This window comes from Bidens hawaiensis, unplaced genomic scaffold, assembly GCF_021521415.1.
Source record: "Bidens hawaiensis isolate Kalapana, Puna unplaced genomic scaffold, B.hawaiensis_p1.1 tig00023535_1, whole genome shotgun sequence".
Taxonomy (NCBI): domain Eukaryota; kingdom Viridiplantae; phylum Streptophyta; class Magnoliopsida; order Asterales; family Asteraceae; genus Bidens; species Bidens hawaiensis.
This window is the reverse complement of record NW_027505034.1, coordinates 293706-315502: the sequence shown is the minus strand read 5'-3', so window position 1 is coordinate 315502 and position 21797 is coordinate 293706. Positions and strand designations below refer to the sequence as shown.

The window sequence follows — 21797 nt, the reverse complement described above, 5'->3', positions numbered from 1 at the left end:
CAGAAAGGGGTGGCGGCACAGCTTGTTGCCCGCCTACCTGCTATTGTTGATGTAATATCTATGTTTCTATATAATGAAAAAATAGATACCATGTTTTATGAGAAAAAAAAAAATTAATGCTGGTGCATATATAAATTAACCGCATTTACATATTTGCTTTCAGATTTTATGCTGGTGCATATACAAATTAACTGAAACCTACCAAATACGCGTCTTTACGCTACCGCAACATGACGAATTTCGTTACCTAGTTCACTATTAAATGAGTTTCTTTTTTTTTTAAATGTTAAAATGATGTACCTAAAGTATAAAACAAAAACAATTACCCAAATGAAAACTTTATACAAAAACCACCTACTTATATTATACCAAAGTTAACCATAAACCACAAAGACAAAAGTCACCACACCACTAAAACCAAACGATTATCCAACACAATTTGTAACACACAAACACACCTCATGTCTCAACCTCAACACTTTGACCAACCGTTGACTCATTCTCACCATCTTCAAACACCTTAGCAATCTTATCAATCGGAACCAACGGTAAATACTGAGCCACCACATAACCTTTCTCCGCGGAGTAGACGACCGTGTAGTTATACTTCTCAAGTACATACGCGCCTGCTGGGACGGCAATATGAGCCACTTGAGGAAACACGGGAAGTTTGTTCAACGAACGCCATGTGGACACTATGTATTTCTCGGCTACTGGCTCGTAGTTCTTGTAGAGTTCTTTAGCTGTCGGCTCGTACTTCACGTACAATGTGTGTGTCACGTTTGTGGCGGTTTTGAGTGCCTCGGAAGCCACTGTTTTCGCTACTTCTGGGAAGTTGTGGACAGTGTATTTGACTTGGCTTGGAAGTTGTTTTATCACTGATGGCACGTGACGGTTCAGCTCGGTCAACAAGTCATCCACCTACACGTTATGAGACCACCGCTAGTTAGTTACTAATAGGGGTATAGACGAGCCAAGTTGTTTGCAAGCCGCTCAAGATCACTCGGGATCGGATCGATAAACAGCTTGAAATGACTCAAGCTTCTTCGAGCATGGGCTTGCAAACTCGGCATTGAGTTAACGAGCTTGACCTCGAGCCTTGTATGAGAAGCTTGTTTATGCCATCGAGCCTAATGCATTTTTAAGTTTTACCTCTTCTGGACTTGCATTTATCAATTTCAAACTGCAGAGCTCGGCCGAGCTTTGGCTCGTTTAAGGGTTCTACACGAGCTCAAGCCAAGCTTGGGCTCATTTAAGATTTTTTTTTCAAAAAATATGTATATATTCTATAAAAAATGTATATAAATTACTTGATATATCTTGAGCTTAAAAAACAACCTCTGAGAGGAACTCAAATTTTTAAAAAAGGTGCTTCGAACGAACTTAGCTCGAGCTATAGTAAGTCAAAACAACCCAAGCTCAAGTTCTAGCAAATCAAAACAGGCCAAGCCCGAGCTTTAGCAAGTCAAAACAGGCTGAGCTCGAGCTCTAGCAAGTCAAAATAGGCCGAGCTCGAGCTCTAGCAAGTCAAAACAGGCCGAGCTTGAGCTCTAGTGAGTCAAAACAGGCTGAGCTCGAGCTCTAGCAAGTCAAAACAGGCCGAGCTCGAGCTCTAGTAAGTCAACGAGCCAAGCTCTTGCTCTATTAAGTCAACGAGCCAAGCTCTTGCTCTATTAAGTCAAAACAAGTCAAGCTCAGCTCGGCTCAGCTTGTTTACACTCCTAGTTACTAACTTAGTAACTCGTACCGATACCCATACAATCACAAAAGGAGGAACAATAACTACGAACACACGCACCTTCACATCAAGGAACTTGAGAGCCTCAAACGGAACATAGTGAAACTTCTCATAAACCGGTCCAACAACAGTTTTAACCGAGTTCTCCACGCTCTGAATACTAGGCTTCAACGAACCAGCGTTCTCCTTCGCGTATCCATACACAGTTGCGAAACAAACAATGAAATACACCGCTGCGTATTGCACGAAATCCAGATATTTCAAATGAGTCACCTCACCTCCATCACTCTGCACCTGTAAATTCACAATCAAATTCAAATCACATCAATTAAACAGAAATTACACAAAATTATTTAAAACCACCAGATCTAACACTAAAATAATCAAATTGTCATGATAAAAATATTAATTTAAATATTTCAGTAAAACATAATTTATTAACTTCTCATTTAAACAGAGGAATTAAGAGAAAATTGTGAATCTATTTGTGAAGAACTAGACGATTCCGTACGAATCTGTTTTATATACAAGTGTTTATATTGTGTAAAGAACAAGCAAATACGTATTGAAATAGTGTTTTAGAGATATTAATAGATCAAATTATAGCAGATTACAGCAAAATACGACGTCGTTTAACCAGAACAATAAGCAGAAATCTAATTAACATGCAATTGATTTTATATTTTATCAGAAACTTATTTGATATTTAATAAGTAGAGATCAAGTACAATTACAGCAAAACAGTAACGTTTAACCGGAAGAATAAGTAGAAATCAAATTAGCATGCAATTAATTTGATATTTTGTAACCAATTGATCTGATATGTAATAATCAAGTACAAATTACAGCAAGACGACGACGTTTAAACCGGAACAATAAGGAGAGATCAAATTAACATACAATTATTTATATTTTGTAATAAATTGATCTGGTATGTAGAAATCAAGTACTAATTAAAGCAAAAACGACGACGTTTAACCGGAATAATAAGTATAAATCAAATTAACATGAAACTAATTTAATATTTTGTAATAAATTAGAAATCAAAGTACTATTTAAAGCAAAAACAACGACGTTTAACCAGAATAATAAGTATAAATCAAACTAACATGCAACTGATTAATATTTTGTAATAAATTGATCTGATATGTAGAAATCAAGTACAAATTAAAGCAAAACGACGCCGTTTAACCGAAAAAACAAGTAGAAACCGAATTAATATGCAACTGATTTGATATTTTATTAATAAACTGATCTAATATGTAGAAATCAAGTACAAATTAAAGCAAAAACGACGACGTTTAACCGGAATAATAAGTAGAAATCAAATTAACATGAAATTAATTTTAATATTTTGTAACAATATTTTGTAACAAATTAGAAATCAAGTACTAATTACAGCAAAAACGACGACGTTTAACCGGAAAAATAAATAGAAATAATATTAACATGCAATTGATTTGATATTTTCTCAAAAACTTATTTGATGTTTAATATGTAGAGATCAAGTACAAAACTACAAATTACAGCAAAAACGATGCCGTTTAACCGGAAGAACAAGTATAAATCAAACTAACATGCAATTGATTTAATATTTTTTAATAAACTATAAACTGATCTCATATGTAAAAATCAAGTACAAATTACAGCAAAACGACGCCGTTTAACATCAATTAATTTCATATTTAGTCAGAAACTGAATAGAACAAGCTTACAAGAGGCTCGGTAGTCTGAGTGGCTTCAGAATCCGCCATTGAAGAGAAGCTTAAAGAGATTTCAATAAGGAAGATGAACAGTAAGCAATATGTAGCCAATGTAATGTAATATTATTATTATTATTGGAATGATATTATTATTATTATTATTATTATTATTGTTGTTGTTGTTGTTATGGTTGCCTTTAATACAAGAGCCTGGATCTGGTGCGGGAGACTCGAGAAAACTCGAGGGTTAAGATTGTAAAACCGAATACTCATCGGGTGTTGTGATGATTACACGTGTCGTGGGATGATAGTAACTTAGTAAGGTTAGTTTTGGGAATATGACATGACCAAGTAAGCACCAAATACTTAACATGCAAGTTTGATGTTAAGACTTTGAAATGTTGTTGAGAGTTGATACTCTTATTATTTAAGAGGATATATTAATTAATTGTACGTTTTAAAAGAGTCAAATTAATGATGTAATCAATCTTCAATAAATCAATATTATATATCTAAATATTTTAATCACGGTTGGCTTTTCTTTTATCTTTTTTTTTTTTAAATTCTCAAAATAGCCTATTTTACCCAATATTTTCCGGAAATAGTCTGTGTTTAACCTCAAAATAGTTATCTTTTCCGTCATATATGACGAAACAAAAACTGATATGACGGATTAGTACAGGCTATCAGTTGGATCCGACAGTTTAGTTCATGATTTTGTCGGATCCAACTTTTTAATTTGTCTGTCAAACTTTATATTTTCAATTCAGGGGTTTTTGATTTTGAGTTCTAAGTTAAATTGAACACTATGGTTGTGTTTTATCGAAAACTAAGCGATTTGTGCAATAGATTTGATTGATTTTGTGGAGAAATAAGAAAGATGGAGATTGAGGTTGGTTATAGAGGTTTAGGGGTCGAGATGTAGAATATGAGGAATTCCGTCGGATCTGACGGTTCTTTAACGAATTCCGTTGGATCCATTAATACGTTAACACATGACGCGATTTTAAAGGTCCACAAATTCTGTCGGACCGGTTTTTGTTTTCATTAGTTCCAACGTTAGTTTTACGCCATTTTGAGTATTTTTGTGTAACATGTGCTATTTTTTCCTTTCTCTGGACTAATGAATTGACTATGAGAGTGATCGTTAAGCATTACGATCTTACACTCTCATTTCGAAACCTGACTTAATAGATTTCCCCACAGTGGTATATTTCCTTGATGATGATCTTGAAGGAAACATATATGGAGTGTCTAAATCAGTATGCATGGTGACATCCTGTCTTAAGAAAGTCCACTCAAAGATTTGAGGTAGTTCCAAACGTCATTTAAAAAAAAAATTATTATCTTTGGACGGGAAGTCAAGACACTTTTTTTACGAAAAATGCTACTTTTATTTTACTTTAAAGTTTAAACACTAAGACTAGATTAAATTTCTTTTATAAGACCAATTAGAACGACTAAAATTGAACGTGGACCAAAATCTTTTAATTAATAGAAGATGATCGTCTAGGTTCTAGCTAGTTCTTTTGAGTGTTACTAATATTCAGTTTTATTGTCTTTCAAAAAAACAAATAATTAAATAATACTTTATAATAATAATATAATAAACACTAGAGACCGACATCGGTAGTATATTATATGAGAAAGAAACAGTTTGTGGCATAAACATGGACCCGTGAAGAGATGGTGATGGGAATAATGGGATCCTTAAATCATACTGATTATTATTATTATTAGTGGTCGGCCTATAAAAATATTTATTGTAGGTTGGTTTAGATTTTCAAATCATTATCAAAACTTTTACGTTTTATAAGTTATAACTCAACTAATTATCAAATCAAATATTATCGGATTGTTTGGTAGCTTTTTAATTATATCATAAAAATACTACCTCTGAATCGGAAGGTGAAGTATGTATGGTGCGCTTAAATAACACCTTTTAATGGTTAATGAGTGTCTTTATATGTAAGTTTTATAAACATGTTGCCCGACTTGAAAGCCACCTTTAAATCAGTCATGCCTATAAATGGCTCAACACGAGGTTGTTAAACACCCCTAAGCTAGACCAAGGTTTTCAGGCCATATGATATTTTATTTAGTTTCACCGTTGAAACGTTATCGCTTTGTTATATATTTTTTTTCTTATTTTATGTTTTCTTAATTATAATGATCAACAATTTATGCATTTTGGGTTGTTGGATGTATGTTTTCGATATTAAACAAAGTTTTAAGCGCAATAAAACACGGTTGTTATGTTAGATCATGAACTTTGTGCAGTTCGTTAGATCCAATTAAAACTATTAAAGACAAATTACATAAAAACACAATTAAATTCTTGGTAGCTTTCTATCTTAGCCTTCTTAGACAAACATCTTTGTAAGAGGAAAACAAATTGAGCCCTAGATCACAATAATTAGTACGATAAGTGAATCAATCACACTTTAGTGGAGTAGTTAGGAGTTTTATCTTAAGTTCATATAATGTTTTATTCTGTTTGATGTTGTGGGTTCGAATCCCACTCATGTGCTAGATTCCGAGTTTTAAGTCTAAGTGAAGCATCACTAGGTGAATTAGGCCTCACAACATCGAACTCTCCTTAGAGCTTTCCAGAACCAAAGTTCGTCGTTAAAAAAGTATAATAATTGAATACTCGAACCATAACTAACTAAAAAAAAACGATTTTCAACCTAAAACTTATTCAACTTGAACAGGTTTGGACATAGCCCAATTTGTGCACCTCTAGATGTAGTCTAGTGTATATAAAACAAATTTAACCCAAAAAAAATATGGACATAACTCCAGGCATCAATAAACCAATTTAACCGAACAAAAGACCGAACCTCTTTTAATAACCACCTATTAAACCAACACATATCGCTTATGGTTGCATGAGAACCTAAATGTCCGGTTTAAGATGGTATTAGGTTAACCCATACCAATAAAAAATACGAAAATAACCGTAAGCTCATAAAAAATGGAATATTAGATGAAAGCTTTCAAATTAAAACATTTTAAAAAACACTCAATAACTAATCATCTATTATTACAAGTTTATAAAACAGGACATCCAAAATATCCTAAAGTACCTAGTATAAATTTACAGCCGCTAAAAACCCGGTCCATAGAAAACAAAGCTTAACTAGGTCACCGGCTATCGGATTAATCCGACTAAACATATATGAACATAATAAAATGGTAACTAACTGGCCGACGATCATGGCTAACCCCGTCTGAGTCGGGCCTGTTTTGAAAAAAATATTGTCCCAAGCCAATCCAAGCCCAAGCTGAGCCAAGTACATAACCATAGCCATGGGTGTGCGATGAAACCCACTGTCGGCCCACACAAGCCAAGCCGATAATCCCATTAACAAAGCCGATGATGCAGAGGTTAGGTATATGGCCCACAAGGGTGGGATCCAAAAGGGCCGGGTTAAGGGTCCTATATGTGTTGCTATCTCCTAGCCATATGATGATGCTTAGGGTGAGACCCACGGGTACCACAATGGCTAAGCTTAGGGATCGGAAGCCGCGACTTGCCATTGATGGTTTCTTTTGGGATCGTGTTCTTGCGGCATTGTAAGTCATGATGTCGTGATTAGGTTCGATTTTTGAGTAGTTAGAGGACATGTTTTAGGAGATAACATGTGACTTTTGTTATGGGATGGTAAAGAGAGTTTTTAGGAAATGTGTTTTCGATGGAGAACGTTTTTTTCGCGGGAATATTGGTAGGTAATCACACGTGGCATGTTGGATGGTGTGGAAAAATTGACGAGTGAATAATTCTTTTGAAGTTTGAGCTATTTTTTTTCTTTCAAAATCATTAATTTGTTTTAAATAATTTAAAATAATATTAATAGTTCATGAAAATTGAAAACCATATATGATTACATATTAAAAAGACGAAAATTGTTAAATGGTCAGTTTTAAGGTTTAAACCAAACCGAATCGTTAAAATGGTCAAGCTAAACCGGCCAGTTTGCTTTGATTTAGACGGTTGGGTTAGTTTTAACTGGTTAAAAACACTCATATTTTCTTATCCATGAAAAAACTTATCATTTCTTATTTATATGTTCAACATTTTACATATACATATCAATACATAACATAATATATACAAATTATTATAATTATATAAAACAGGTTTGTTTTTTTAAATAGATATATATTAGTGACGTTGCTTGATTGAATAATTAACGTGGTTATGTGTTATTTTAAATTTTAATCTCATTGATCACAACTTTTGTATTAATCATGTGCTATGAACTTATAGTTAAGTTGAACGAACACAAAATTAACATTAGAATCTAATAGACTTGTGAGAGAGTAAGTTGGAACATGCAAAAATGACCCAAGGAGTAAAACTTACTTATGAAAGTCTGTTTTTATAATTTTATGTACTTTTTTGCTTTAAAAAAAATGTTATTTGATGTATACTATAAATTTAACTATTCATTAATGTATTGTCCTCACTTTGAAAAAAATGTAACAAGGTTGGTTGGACAAACAATTGATGAGACATGAAGGGCTCACAAACTAGTAGTCCTTTATATATAGTACCAACATGTGGCATTATAGATTTATAGGCATGTGGAAGTTTTTACTTTTTAGTACTCAATCAATATTATTAGCCATATATGATAAATGAAATCGGCTTTTTTACAAGATGTTTTTTAAAGTGTTATCTTTACAATGTTTGACATCGTACACCTTTGTTACTTATTAGATCTTGTCAAGTTACCAATTGAAACGGTTGTGGTGAGCTCGGGCATGGTCATAATAATTAGATGGAACTGATGACGTGGTCAGTCAAGAGATTTGTTTAACCATGGCCCCGACCACGATTGTGGTTAATAAGATTTCCTCGGGTGTGGTGTGGGTGTAGGGGTGCATCATCATTGAGAGCCACGATCATGGCTAACTTGGGCACGGTTGTGACGCTTTCAAACTTGCACAATTTTTCTTTGTCAACAAAAGCTCATCCATATAATCCAACTTGTTCCCATTTCATCAATAACTCCGGAAAATCCACAAACGAAGCAATTAAGTATACAATCGTACAGAATATTCAATAAACAACCACAAAAAGGAAGGTAAAAACATGCAATAAACATGTCTCCTAATGATAAAGTTATTAAAAAACACCAAGAACATGCAATAACAAAGTATTCTATTTAACTTTTGAGTGTAATAGGGTTGAGAGATGTTCAAGGGGTTATTCGGATGAATGAACACATTCACAACGAGTTGTATAACGGACCGTCAATAGAATTAGAGTTTAGACAGTACATCAAATGATCAGAACCGCCAATCACTTATGTGCCTTATGAGCATTCATAGTGCATTTCCTATCATATTCATATAATTACACTAATAATCACTATCTTTTCTCTCTTTTATTTTTAATTAAATAATAATTTTGATACATTTATTATTATCTTTTCTCTCTTATTCACTCGTAATAATTTTCAAAAAATATTAATAAATTAAAATCATACCATATAATTTACGAAATCCAATCATATATTTATAGAGAACGAGCAAAAGAGTGCTTTAATACATAGGTGGACAAATAAACCGGTAAACTGAACCAACCCAAAATTCGAACTGAAACCGATTATGCAGAAACCGGTTTGGAACCGACTGAAACCGTTGGTTTGGAACCGGTTTGTAATTTTCTCCACCAAAACCAGTTCCAACCCGGTTAACCGAAACCGAAACCGGCCAAACCCGAGCAAAAACCAGTCAAAATCCGAACCAAAACCGATTGTACATGGTAAAGAAACCGGTTTCAACCCGAACCGAAACCGACCATAAATCAGATTTGACTGTTGTTGACCAAACCAAACCTGTTTCAACCCAAAACAGTTTTGAGTTTTAAACCGATTTATGCACCTCTACTCTAATACAACCGTCTGAATTCTGAAATGACTGTTTATGATCATTTTTAGCAACTTGAAGGACTATCTCATCAACTTATTATTCATACAATTATGTCACATACATATACATATCTCTTTTACACACACATATATATATATATATATATATATATATATAACTAGTTTTTATCCCCCGTATTACGGGGTTGTTTTATATTGTTTGTTCTAATATTTTTATTTTTTTTTGAATTTATATTTTTTTTTGAATTTATATTTTTTTTATTGTATGAAAGTTAATAATATATTTATGGTTTAATGAAAAATTGTTTCACAAATAAATGAGATGTTATAACCCGGTTTAAAAACTATATGGTTTTGTTGAGACCTAATACCCGTTTATTTTTGTTACTATAAAATTGGTTTATTTAATTATAAATAATATTTATGAAAGTTAATAATATATTTATGGTTTGATGAGACCCAATACCCGTTTATTTTTTTTTACTATAAAATTGGTTTTTTAATTTAAATAATATATATATCTTTTTTCAAAATAAATAAGATATTAATTTTTATTATATCCTATTTTATAGGATTTTTATATCAATAATTCGGTGAAAATAATTTTTTATTTAATGATGTTATAACCCGTCTAAGGAATATCTGGGTTTGGTAAGACCCATAACCATGAATTCGGGTCAAATGCATGAGAAGCCTCTATTTAAAAATCAAGCAAATCTGGTGACTCAAAAAAAAAAGGAGCGACCACATCGCGACACATAAGATTTTTATGTCTTCATTTATATATATTATTATAGATAATAATATAAACAAACAAAACACATAGACATGTCAGGCGAGAAGAACTCATCACCCACGCCCCATTTCGCCTGAATATCGTCCCGGGGGCAGTGTTCGCGCCACCCAAACCCAAGACCCACTACACATGACCTTATACAATAATACTTTCTGTACACGAGGTTTTTATTCAGAAGATAACAAATCCCACTTGTCACCATCCTCTCAATTCCTTCAAAAAAACCCTAATCGAATCAATCAATCAATCAAATGTCACCAAAACCCATCGGAAGCTCACGTCACGCAATCGAATCCTGCATATTCAAGCTCCACAGCTGGAAGCCATTCAATCTCCACACATCATCATTCACCAAAACCCTAGACAAATCAGACACCATTACCACCACCACCAATTCAACGCCGTGTAAGCCTCACAAACGCCCGTGTTTGTCCGACCGAGCGACGTCGTTTTCGATTGAGAATCTCGACATGTCGAGACTCTCATTGTTTGATGATGATGGTGGTGGGGGTGGGTCGAGGTCTTCGGTTAAGTCGAGGCGTGATCGGATGCATTGGATGGCGAGGAAGAGACGGAGGCGTGGGTCGAGGTCGGTTTCGGGACGGAGTAGTGATCAGAGTGGGACCAGGAGGCGGTGTTGCTCCGTTGGTGCGTCGAATGCGTATGGTAATGTTGGTTGGTGTTTTAGACTTTTAGTTAATTTGTGTAATTTGGGTTGACTTGTTGACCAATGTGGATCGTAATGTATGTTCATTAAAGACGTTTGTTAGAGTTTATTATGATCGTCGGGATTAGAGCTCATTGGTTTCTAGGGAAGAAGTGAGCAATGGGGGATCGGGTTCCGGGGCAGCTAGGGGTGAAATGAGCTGAGCCCGAGCTTGTTAAGGCTCAAGATTCGCTTATTTAAAGTTGTATTTGCTCAAGCTCGGGCCCGGCTTGTTTTAACGTTAGAGAGCTCAAGCTCAAGGTCGGGCTCGGTTCGTTTATTATCTACTAATCAATTAATTAGTCATTTACTTAGTTTATATATTTTTATAACTATATATGTACACACACACATATACATATATATATATATATAATTATTTATATAGTATAATATTTATTACCTAACTAATTTGATCATAATGTTATATATATATAATACAAGATATTATATAAGTATGTTGAATAAAATTATATAAATAAAAAGCTTGTTTAGGCTTGCAAGCTGGATCAAGCTCAATATGAGAAGCTCGGGCTCGAGGTCGTTTATTAAATGAGTCTTAATACTAGCTCGAGCTCGGGTTTGAGCTTGATTCGATTCAAGTTTTCAACGAGCTGATCTCGAGTCACTCACGAGCAGCTCTGCGCGCTTACACCCCTAGCGGCAGCGCCTATGGATGCAGTCATGCAGGGACCAAGGGGGCAGCCTATAGCTGAGTTTGAGCTTCATTATGATTCATTAAAGTTTTAGTTTTTGGGTTGTCACATGTGAAATTTGTAATTAAAATTGGGTGGAGTTGTTTTTAAAATCTGAATTTTAGTATGTCAACTGCAAAAGAAAGTTTTGCCTTTAACCTGCAAATACGATTTCTTGTTCACTTGTTCGAACTCTCTGGTTTTCGAAATTCACACAAATACTCATGCTTGATTTTTGTCAATTTTCCGAGCTTTATCCGATTGAAAATTTCAGGAAGTGAGGAAACCCACTGAATTATTTCTATATGAAAATGTTTCATGACTCTCAGATTATCTTATAATTACGAATCTCCAACAGGTACTTGTTCGGACTTCATGATGGCGACTAATGCTGGTACGGATTCGAGTGGCGAGTTGTTTGTGAATGGGGGAGCTGCAGGGGATGTGAATTGGGCGTCGGATGCCAGTGAAGTTGCCGGTAGGAGTTTGAGGAGAGAGAATACTGATAGGGAGAATTTGAGTAGCGTAATTGGATTACATCATCATCATTATGGGAATTTGGATAATCAAGGGAATGAATCAGGGTATGGAAGTGAACCTGGTTATCGAGGGGATGCTGAGTTTGGGTACGGTGACGAGTTTGATGAAGAAGAGGATGATACACGACTGTTGTTTTGGGGCAACAAGCTTGGAGGTAAATTCATAAATTTTTTATCAAATGATTCTGCTAATTTTGGAACTGTTAGTAGCATAATTCATGTTCTAGATTCATGTAAAGTGATATTCTTAATGTCAAGATATGAACTTTATTATAGAATTGGGAGTTATATTATTTATATCGCAAGATACTTGAACTGCATCTGTCATTATATTTAAAGAACTTATTATAGTAGTCATAAAAGTTCATTACAAAAGTATAGTTTACACCAAAACCTATAGATACAAGGCTGTTGTTTTGGGGCAACAAGTTTGGAGGTTTGTAAATTCTTGGGTCATATGATTCTGCAAATTTTAGGACTACTAGTAACACAATTCATGTTCAATATCCATGTAACGTGATAATCTAAATGCAACATCATTGTTTTCTCTAGATTTAACTTTCAAGATATGTACTTTATCATAGACTTGGGAATTATATCATTATATACACACAATACTTGGACTGCATCTAACATTATGTGACTTTTGTCTGCAAGAATTTATCAAGATAGTCATAAATATTTCTTACAACATTAAAAGTTTACATCAAAACCGTTAAAAAATGATGCTTGGTTTGTGACGAGTCCAACATGTGAAAGTGCATTTAATGGTGGATCTATTGTCACTCACCTTCATACAATTCATCTGTTGCTTGATATTATTATTATTATTATTATTATTATTATTTTTGTTTATGCTGCAAGCACAAGAAGCTTATAAGGCTGTTTTCCACATTTTTTCTGATTATTTTTTTGTTGTTTTTTTAAAATCAGATGCTGTAAATATGGAAAGAATTGGTGAGAATACATTGCAAAAAGCTCATCACAGGTGTCGACGCAAGAAACACGAGCTTAGAATGATCGATGCTGTTTGAGGAAACAGGCTTTTAATATTAGCCACGTCTCTGCATACGGAGTGTTATAGTTATATGAATATCAGGCTTTACTACATCAATATATGATTTACTTTTACCTTTTTGTTACTGAATACAAGAAAGAATATTCTGTTTCTCTCTATTGTATGCAAGCAGCATTCTGTAGCAGGTAAAAATGATGATGTGGCACACCACCACGTCATCAAATATTTTGCTATAGAAGGTGAGACATACAATAGTTTACACGAAAAACTGGAAAAAAAACCCAAGTTTTTTTGTATATGATAACAAAATGTGAAAGTAAGTTACTCGTTGATGTGATTAATTTCTGTTATAACTTATTAAGTAAAAGTTAACTCTTATTATCTATGCGATAAGTGAACTGTTAGTATCGAGGTAGAAAAGTTTTCTGATATTCGCCAAGTACCGCTCTCAGGTTCGTCCATTTTTTGTGACTTGTTATATTTTACTGATTGGTCAAGGCTTGGTGATTTTGTTTTTAAGAGTGATTGACAGTCCTGTTTATATGTACATTTTAATGAATATCCCTAATTTATTGGTCAAATGATGGTATTGTTGACTGTGGTAGTGGTTTGTATGATATTTTGGTTGTGGTAAGACTGGTAGTGATGTGAAACACCCTCAGTATAACATATGATTATCCCTTGTTAGTTGTTTGTATGCGCGTGTGGTGTAAACGAGTTGATCAACCCATGAGCTACTCAAGATGGGCTCGCAAAAAGCTCAAAACAAACCATGAACATACCCCATAACTTGGTTTTCCGATTTTCCCCGTCGGTCTCCTTTAATTGATAACTAACATAACCAAACAAATTTGATATAATCAGTTTAATAGTTTGAATAAAAACACTAACTCACTTATGCACATCCATTTTACATCCTTAACCATCCCTAGGAGACAATATAAAAAAGATGCTGTTATATTTGCAATAATTTTACTACATGAATGGACTACAACCAAAGATCACCATTTCTAATAAGGTGGTTGAAGGTAGGTAGCGTAGACTGTAAAGTGCAAACAACCCGAGCCGCTCGTGAGTTATTTGTGATCGGGTTGATATGAACCTCGAATAGAGCCGAGCTTTATTGAGCTTAAGCCAAGCTTATGCCTAAAATAAAGCTCGTTCATTGAGCCTGAGCTTGAGTCATGTATGGAAAAATTGTTTAGGTCTGTTGAGTTTTAAAGAACCGAATGCATTTTTAACTTTTAACTCTTTTGGATTTTCATGTATTGGTTACACAATACAAACTACACAATCAGGCTCGAGCCAAGCTTTTGACTCGTCTAAGCACAACACACGAGCTAGAGTCAAGCTTAGTCTCGTTAACTTTTTTATTAAAATATGTAATAATAATTATAAACATATATAATTAATTAATTAATTAATAATAAATAAACGAGTCCGCCTACGCCATGCTTTAAAAAACGTCTCACAACAATTACAGTAACGTTGATAATTTTTTTGGCGTCAAGGACATTTGGAATTTCATCTCTGAAGCTCGAGCTTTAGAAACAAAGCTTGAAATGCGCGGCTCGAGCCCAGTTGAGGTTGGGTCGGCTCGCGAGCTATTCAAGATCCGTGAAAAAGCTAGATCGAGCCGAGCCTGAGCTCAAGCCTAAAAGTAAGCTCGTTTAATAAACGAGCCTGCGCTTCACTTATCAAGCTCGAGCCCGCTTGTGAGCCTAAACGAGTCTTTCATTTATATAATTTTTTATATATATTTAATAATTATTAATTAATATATACAATATTCTAAAAGAATTTGAAAAAAAGTGTATAAAAATAATTATAAATATATAAAAACTAACAATCCTAAATGATTCGAGTCCGAGCCAAGCCAAAGCTTGAAAATCTACTCATGAACCGAGCTCGAGCTTTAAAAATAGAGCTCGTAATAATTCGAGCTCGAGCTCCATGCTCCGTGTAAATTAGGCTCGAGCTCGGCTTATATCACCCTTATTTTACAAATTTACCCTCACCTTATTAATACTGGCCACTATCACCCCTCAACTTCACGTAATCGGCATCGTAACTTTTGAATCATCGGCGGCTTGATTATCACAGAATAACAGAACAACCGTCTAACAGAAATCAACGATGGCAGCTAAAGGATTATTATCCGGCGAAAGCGTGGCGGCGTACCGAACGCTTCTCAGAGCCACTCGTAAATCATTCGCCGGAGACACCGTGATGCTCAACGGCTCAGCCGCGGAGGTGAGGAAGAAGTTTGAGGAGAATCGGCACGTGACTTCGGAACCGGAAATTCGGAAGCTTCTAGATGAGGCACGTGAGGCGGCTGATTTCATCTCTAATATGATTGTTCAGGCGAAGCTCAATTCACGCGGCGGTTACGGTATTATTATTATTATTAAGTGTATAGATATGTTATGATTTTGATTTGCTGATTATTGCGTGTGATTTAGTTAGAAGGTTTCATGATTGATGTGGAAATGATTAGTGCTAAACTGCAGTTTTAGGAGCTTTAATATTGTAGATTTACTTGCAGTTAGATCTGTATATGTTATGAATGACTTGTTTACACAGAACGTCGTTCGTTTTTGGATCTGGATTCGTTAATCGTTGTGTGCGATTTAGATAGAATGTTTCATGATTCATTCGGTAGTGATTAGTGCCCTAATTTGCTGTTTTAGGAGCTATAATATTGTAGGTTTACTTATTTCATGAATCACTGATTTACACAGCATCTAGTTCATTTTTTGATCTAGATTTGCTAATCGTCGTGTGCGATTTAGGCAGAAGGTTTCATGATTGATCCGGAAATGATTAGTGCCTAATTTGCAGTTTTAGGAGCTTTAAATGTAGGTTTGCTGATTTTTACACAGCATCTGGTTCATTTTTTTTATCATGATTCACTAATCGTTGTGTGCGGTTTAGTTAGGAGATTTCATGATTGATACAGAGGTGATTAGTGCTTAAATTGCAGATTTAGGAGCTTTAATAGTTTAGGTTTACTTATTTCGTGAATTACTGATTTACACAGCATCTGATTTATTTTTTAATCTAGATTCACTAGTACTTGTGTGTGGTTTAGTTAGAAGGTTTCATGATTGACGTGGAAGTGATTAGTGCATAAGTTGCAATGTTATGAGATTTAATATGTAAGCTTACTTATTTCTGTTAAATCTGTATATGTTATGAATGACTGATTTACACAGCGTCTGGCTCATTTCTTGATTTTAATTCACTAATCGTAGTGTGAGGTTTAGCTAGAAGGTTTAATGATTGTTCTGGAAGTGATTAGTGCCTATATTGTAATGTTAAGAGCTTTAATATTGTAAGTTTACTTCAGTTAGATCTGTGTATGTTATGAAATTACTGATTTACAAAGCATCTGGCTCATTTTTTATCTAGATTCGCTAATTGTTGTGTGTGGTCGAGTTAGAAGGTTTCATGATTGATGTGGAGGTGATTAGTGCTTAAATTGCAATGTTAAGAGCTTTAATATTGTAGTTAGATCTGTATATGTTATGAATTGCTGATTTACACAGCATCTGGTTCAGTTTCTTTATCTTGATTAGTCGTTATGTGTGATTTAGTTAGAAGGTTTCATGATTGATGCGGAAGTGATTAGTGCCTAAATTGCAGTTTTAGGAGCTTTAATATTGTAGGTTTTCTTATTTCAGATACAGCTGTTATATATTATAAGTTACTGATTTAATAACATCTGGTTCATATTTTCATCTCGATTTGCTAATCGTTGTGTGCGGTTTAGTTAGAAGGTTTCATGATTAATGCGAAAGTGATTAGTGCCTTAATTGTAATGATAAGAGATTTAGTGTTGTAGGTTTTGTTATTTCAGTTAGATGTGTATATCAGTATATGCTATCAACTACTGATTTACAGAGCATCCGGTTCGTTTTTTGATCTTGATTCACTAATTGTTGTGTGCGATTTACTTAGAAGGTTTCATGGTTAATCTGTATGTGATTAGAGCCTAAACTGCAATTTTAGGAGCTCAAATGTTGTAGGTTTTGTTTTGAGAGTTAGAATTTGTATTCAAAATGGGTTTGAATGATTGGATTAGGTACTCAACTTATGAAATATGAACTCCAAGTATAATAATCCAATTCCAATTCGAAAGTACTGGTTTTCTAGGGTTTGCAATTGAAATTGAGGCTAACCAGATATACCATCACAGAATCTCATTTTCTTTGAAACTGATTAATTGAGCATAAAGATAAGGCAAAATTCCTAAAATGTTCCATTTTTAGAGAGAGATTTCAAATATGTCCCTCCAAAATTCAAATTCCCTCTTTGTCTTTTTATTACCTCGTCTTTGGCTCTACGTTAGAAAATCGAGACGATATGTTTCTTAACTCGCCGCCTTCCCTCTATATTATCTCATGACATGTCGCCTCCCCGTCATGTTAGCTCAAAACTCATCGTCTCTCCTCCATGTTAGCTCAAAACTCGTCGCCTCCACCCTATGTTAGCTAAAAATTAAATCTAATTTTTATTTAAAAAATATATCTAAGAAAGGTACACATAAAATAATTTGATGGTATGCATGACTTTTCTAAATCATATTATTATCCAATATACAAAAACTTAAAAACCAATAAAATTTAAAATATTTAAATATTTTTTAATTAAGATTTGGATCCATGTTTTTAGTAAAGATAAGGTAGAATTTTTTTTAGCTAACATAGGGTGGAGGCGACGAGTTTTGATCTAACGTGGAGGGGAGACGATGGGTTTTGAGCTAACATGGCGGGAGGCGACGGGTTATAGCTAATATGGAGGGGATGCGGTGAGTTAAGAAACATATCGTCTCGATTTTCTAACGTAGAGCTGAAGACGAGTTAATAAAGGGACAAGAGGGAATTTGAATTTTGGAGGACATATATGGAATCTCTCTCTAAAAATGAGGCATTTTAAGAATTTTCCCTAAAGATAATATATTCAGTCTTTTGTTTATGAGTTATCATGAGCCATTAAAATGATATTGTTGCATTAAGTTCATAGTCCAATTGATAGCAACCTCATGTGCGACGAGCCACTAGCCGTTAGGGACGAAGAAAACACGCCTATATTTACAAGTGAGACCAGTCCATTTATGCGGGTCAACCGGGTCGGTTCAACTACCCATTTGGATACCCTTGAAAGTGGCTAAGGGATAAATTCATGCATCACATTCTGCCCACGTTTATCTCCAAGTTGTTTATTTTATTATTTTAATTTAGTTTTCGTTTGTTTCATTTCTATTTAGTTGGTTAGCATGTAGTGGTCAGTTTATTTCCTAAATGGTCGGAACGTGGGTAGTTTATTTTCATTATTGTCTATGTAATCAAACTCTAAGGAATGGATGTGCGGATGATTTATGTTGAAAACTCTTTTGGTTAATTTTCTCAATAGATTTTGAGTAAAATTGATTCGTCTATGCTAGCTCGATTTTGGCATCTCGAGTGGTGATCTTAGACACGATTTGTTATCCGGAGTGGTGAATCTGTATCTTCGGTTAAGGATCGTAGCCCGACGGTTTGTTTTTGGTGGTGAATCTGTATCCGAAATCAGTCGTTGAACTATCCGTTTTAGTTTCTATTTCAATTTCTATTCGTTACCGGTGATATTGCTATCACCAATGTTACTGCAAGTCTGCAACATTAGAAATGAACATTGTGTTTTAATGATGTAAATGATTACATTATGATTTCAATTTTCAAGCTATAGTTTCATGGTCATAATTTGTCTCAGAATCTGCTACCGGATCTGTTGGAATACGTATCTCAGTTATATACCTACGCTCGGATAATTTATTATATTTTATTTCATAATCAGTACACTGAATATTTTCATTTAAACTTTTAAATGAGCAAAAATCGTCAAATTTCAAAGTATGTGGGAAATTCAAAATTGTGAGATACAATGTTCTTTTTATGATATGGGTTGGTAACCTGGTATGATTTTTATTTCGAAAACATGTGTCTAGCATGACGGTCATAAAAACTTCATATTAGGCGTTAGCTACTTAGGCTATATAATTTTAAAACTCATTATATTATCTTCTCATCAACGTTACAATCTAACCATCTTGTTTCATAACACTGCTCTCGTTTGTTTCTGCAGATGTAAAGCCAAGCAAAGACCACGCAGGCGCAACACTCGAAGTCCCTTTTGAAGAACTTTTAAAAAAACCCGCTTGATGAAAAGCTCAAAAAGTTTGTGATAACCGATCATCATTTTGAGGTTTTTATTTCTGAACTTAATATAACTTTATTTCGAGTCGCTTTATCTTAATTCATAAGATCCTTTCACTTGAAACAAGTTTTTCCATTTTTATTATTTATTTATTTATTATCACTTTGGACCTATAGTTGTACTGTTGTAGACACGTATCGTATTTACCTTTCTTGTGAACAAATCTTTCTGCTATCTGCGCTTTTTTGCGCTTCCTTCAGCATAAGGCAATACAAATATCCTAGAAAACTTTAGAAATTCATAGTGGGGCCCGCCTCGTTTTCACATGATCATCTAGACATCATTTATTTCAGATTATCCTCCCACTTACCACTCTTTATTACTCTCATCCTCTTCTTGTTTCTCAACACTTTCCACATCATACAAAAGTAACGAACCGCTTCCTTTTTGAATAATATATATAAAGACGTTCATCGCTTCAACTTCATATAGCTACATAGGTCGCATACTAAACCTTTAAACAATTCTTTAATTTCCAATTTTTCATCTTTTTAATGGCGTGCACTCGCGTTATGCTAGTAACGTTCATGTTACTATCATGGCTAACCGCCCCGTCATGTTCATGGGGATCTAGAGTGGGGAACACCTACGTTAAAGACGCTTGTAGTGTAACAACACATCAAGATCTTTGCATCCACTCTCTTTCCTCATTCTCAAACGCAGCCAAACGTGACCCGACTAAGTGGGCCCGCGCCGGTGTCTCGGTCACAATAGGTGCAACCAAGAACACGACTTGTTACCTAATAGCCCTAAGGAATAAAAACTCCATGAAGGGAAGAAACCGGTTCGCGGTTCTTGATTGTTTGGAAGAGTTTGGAGATGCGTTGGATAACCTTCACAAAGCGTTAGGGGTGCTTAGACATATTAGCGGGGAGTTGTTTAATACACAAATGGAGGATGTAACTACTTGGGTTAGTAGTGCACTTACCGATGAAGACACTTGTTTAGACGGGTTTGAAGGGCAAAAAGGGAAAGAAATTATGAAGTTAGCTAATAAGGTTACGAAAGTTAGTTATTTTACTAGTAATTAGAGGTGCACAAACCGGTTTTTTTAAAAAAACCGGTTCGGTTAATAACCGGACCGGTTAATAACCGGTTTTTTCTGTCAAAACCCTAACCGGTCTAACCGGTTAGGACCGGTTTAGAAACCGGTTAGAACCGGTTAATAAACCGGTTTTTTTATTAACCGGTTTTTTAATAACCGGTTTTTAGGTTAACCGGTTTTTTTTTTTTTTTTTTTTTTTTTTTTTAAATTTCGCGGTTTCAAATACGAATATTTGTTTTTTATATTTTGTACTTAATGAAGACCATTATTTTTTCACAGTATAAACAAACCGGTAACTACAAGGCAAACCGGTAACTACAAGGCAAAACGGACTGACCGAAGCCATTCTTTGCTTTCGTTGTTAGGGTTCTTTGGTTGGAAGATGAGTATGAGTGTGTGTTGGTGAATGTGTTTTCAACAAACCAAAGATTAAAAACACATAACTTTCATTTATAGTTTTTACATTAAAAATACAAACATTAAATCGTTATCGCATATTCGTAACTCAAAAATACAAACATTAAATCATTAACACTGAAGAAATCTCTGCCAAGAACTGTTGTTCATGATTTAACTCAAAAATACAAACATTAAATCGTGAACTAGCAGATGCTCCTGTTGTTCCCAATCGCAGTTTGTTCATGATTTGCCTCCATGTTTGCTGTTTCTTTAACTAAATTAGAAAAATCCAAATCAACAAGTAAATAAGAGCACATATTAGGAAAAAGAATGCTTAGACACGATTACATGAACAACTTGCTGTTTCTTACTCATGATTTGCCTCCATGTTTGCTGTTTCTTTAACTAATTTTCTTCGCTACCCGATCCCGAGCTATTTCTTAGGTAATCGTCGTACGCGGCTTCTTCATCGGTCATTGGTTGAGTGTGTCCTTCATTGACCTCGTCTTCATACAAGCCCGCTTCATACTCCATTTCCCCCTCGAGTGAGCGTTGATGTTGTGCCCTATCTAAAGAGTCCAAGTAATCCTTGTAGCAAATCGACATCTCTATAGCTGGTGCAGTGAGTCGAGTCGAGTCCTCCTAATCGATATAACCCTGCCAGAAACAGAAAAAGCAGACTCCGAAGCTACCGTGGAAGCTTGGACCGTTAGTAAATCTTTGGCCATGGCGGCGAGGATCGGAAACTCATCCTCCTTACCTCTCCACAAAGCCAGCAAATCAAGACTTCTAAATTCATCCGGAGTCATGTGTTTCACAAAGTTGGTACCACCATACCTTCCAAGTTCACTGCTTGGGGTGTTTACCTTTTGACGTTTACCGGCGTCTTCCCAAATCATGTAGTACATCCCCATTTCAAGGTCGGTTTGGGATTGGGATTGGGCAACAGCTCTTAACGAGTCATGAATTTGGGAAGACGACCCGTATTTTGTAAGGT

The 21797-nt window shown here is 34.8% G+C and overlaps 3 protein-coding genes and 2 pseudogenes across 3 annotated transcripts; 3 read left to right on the top strand and 2 right to left on the bottom strand.

Moving 5' to 3' along the window:
• Positions 1-251: 251 nt before the first annotated feature.
• Positions 252-3648, bottom strand: LOC143610008 (stress-related protein-like). The gene is made up of 3 exons (XM_077084610.1): positions 3454-3648; positions 1799-2032; positions 252-921 (listed from the first exon to the last, which is right to left on the bottom strand). The coding sequence occupies exons 1-3, from the start codon at positions 3490-3492 to the stop codon at positions 460-462; spliced, it is 735 nt and encodes a 244-aa protein (XP_076940725.1). The 5' UTR covers positions 3493-3648; the 3' UTR covers positions 252-459.
• Positions 3649-6268: 2620 nt separating this feature from the next.
• Positions 6269-7157, bottom strand: LOC143610025 (translocator protein homolog; annotated as a pseudogene).
• Positions 7158-10310: 3153 nt separating this feature from the next.
• On the top strand, positions 10311-13333 carry LOC143610007 (uncharacterized). Its single transcript, XM_077084609.1, has 3 exons — positions 10311-10806; positions 11900-12235; positions 13014-13333. The coding sequence occupies exons 1-3, from the start codon at positions 10392-10394 to the stop codon at positions 13112-13114; spliced, it is 852 nt and encodes a 283-aa protein (XP_076940724.1). The 5' UTR covers positions 10311-10391; the 3' UTR covers positions 13115-13333.
• Positions 13334-15185: 1852 nt separating this feature from the next.
• Positions 15186-19443, top strand: LOC143610004 (mitochondrial zinc maintenance protein 1, mitochondrial-like). The gene is made up of 2 exons (XM_077084606.1): positions 15186-15490; positions 19225-19443. The coding sequence occupies exons 1-2, from the start codon at positions 15235-15237 to the stop codon at positions 19299-19301; spliced, it is 333 nt and encodes a 110-aa protein (XP_076940721.1). The 5' UTR covers positions 15186-15234; the 3' UTR covers positions 19302-19443.
• Positions 19444-19516: 73 nt separating this feature from the next.
• On the top strand, positions 19517-20387 carry LOC143610014 (pectinesterase inhibitor 6 pseudogene; annotated as a pseudogene).
• Positions 20388-21797: the final 1410 nt, after the last annotated feature.

Excerpts from the sequence above, each read along its gene's own strand:
- LOC143610008 (XM_077084610.1), bottom strand. The coding sequence starts at position 3,492 with ATGGCGGATTCTGAAGCCACTCAGACTACCGAGCCTCTT. Across the intron at positions 2,033-3,453 it reads CTCAGACTACCGAGCCTCTT|GTGCAGAGTGATGGAGGTGA; the intron begins GTAAGCTTGTTC and ends GTGAATTTACAG. Across the intron at positions 922-1,798 it reads TCAAGTTCCTTGATGTGAAG|GTGGATGACTTGTTGACCGA; the intron begins GTGCGTGTGTTC and ends CATAACGTGTAG.
- LOC143610007 (XM_077084609.1), top strand. The coding sequence starts at position 10,392 with ATGTCACCAAAACCCATCGGAAGCTCACGTCACGCAATCGAATCCTGC. Across the intron at positions 10,807-11,899 it reads TGGTGCGTCGAATGCGTATG|GTACTTGTTCGGACTTCATG; the intron begins GTAATGTTGGTT and ends AATCTCCAACAG. Across the intron at positions 12,236-13,013 it reads TTGGGGCAACAAGCTTGGAG|ATGCTGTAAATATGGAAAGA; the intron begins GTAAATTCATAA and ends TTTTAAAATCAG.
- LOC143610004 (XM_077084606.1), top strand. The coding sequence starts at position 15,235 with ATGGCAGCTAAAGGATTATTATCCGGCGAAAGCGTGGCGGCGTACCGA. Across the intron at positions 15,491-19,224 it reads CAATTCACGCGGCGGTTACG|ATGTAAAGCCAAGCAAAGAC; the intron begins GTATTATTATTA and ends TTGTTTCTGCAG.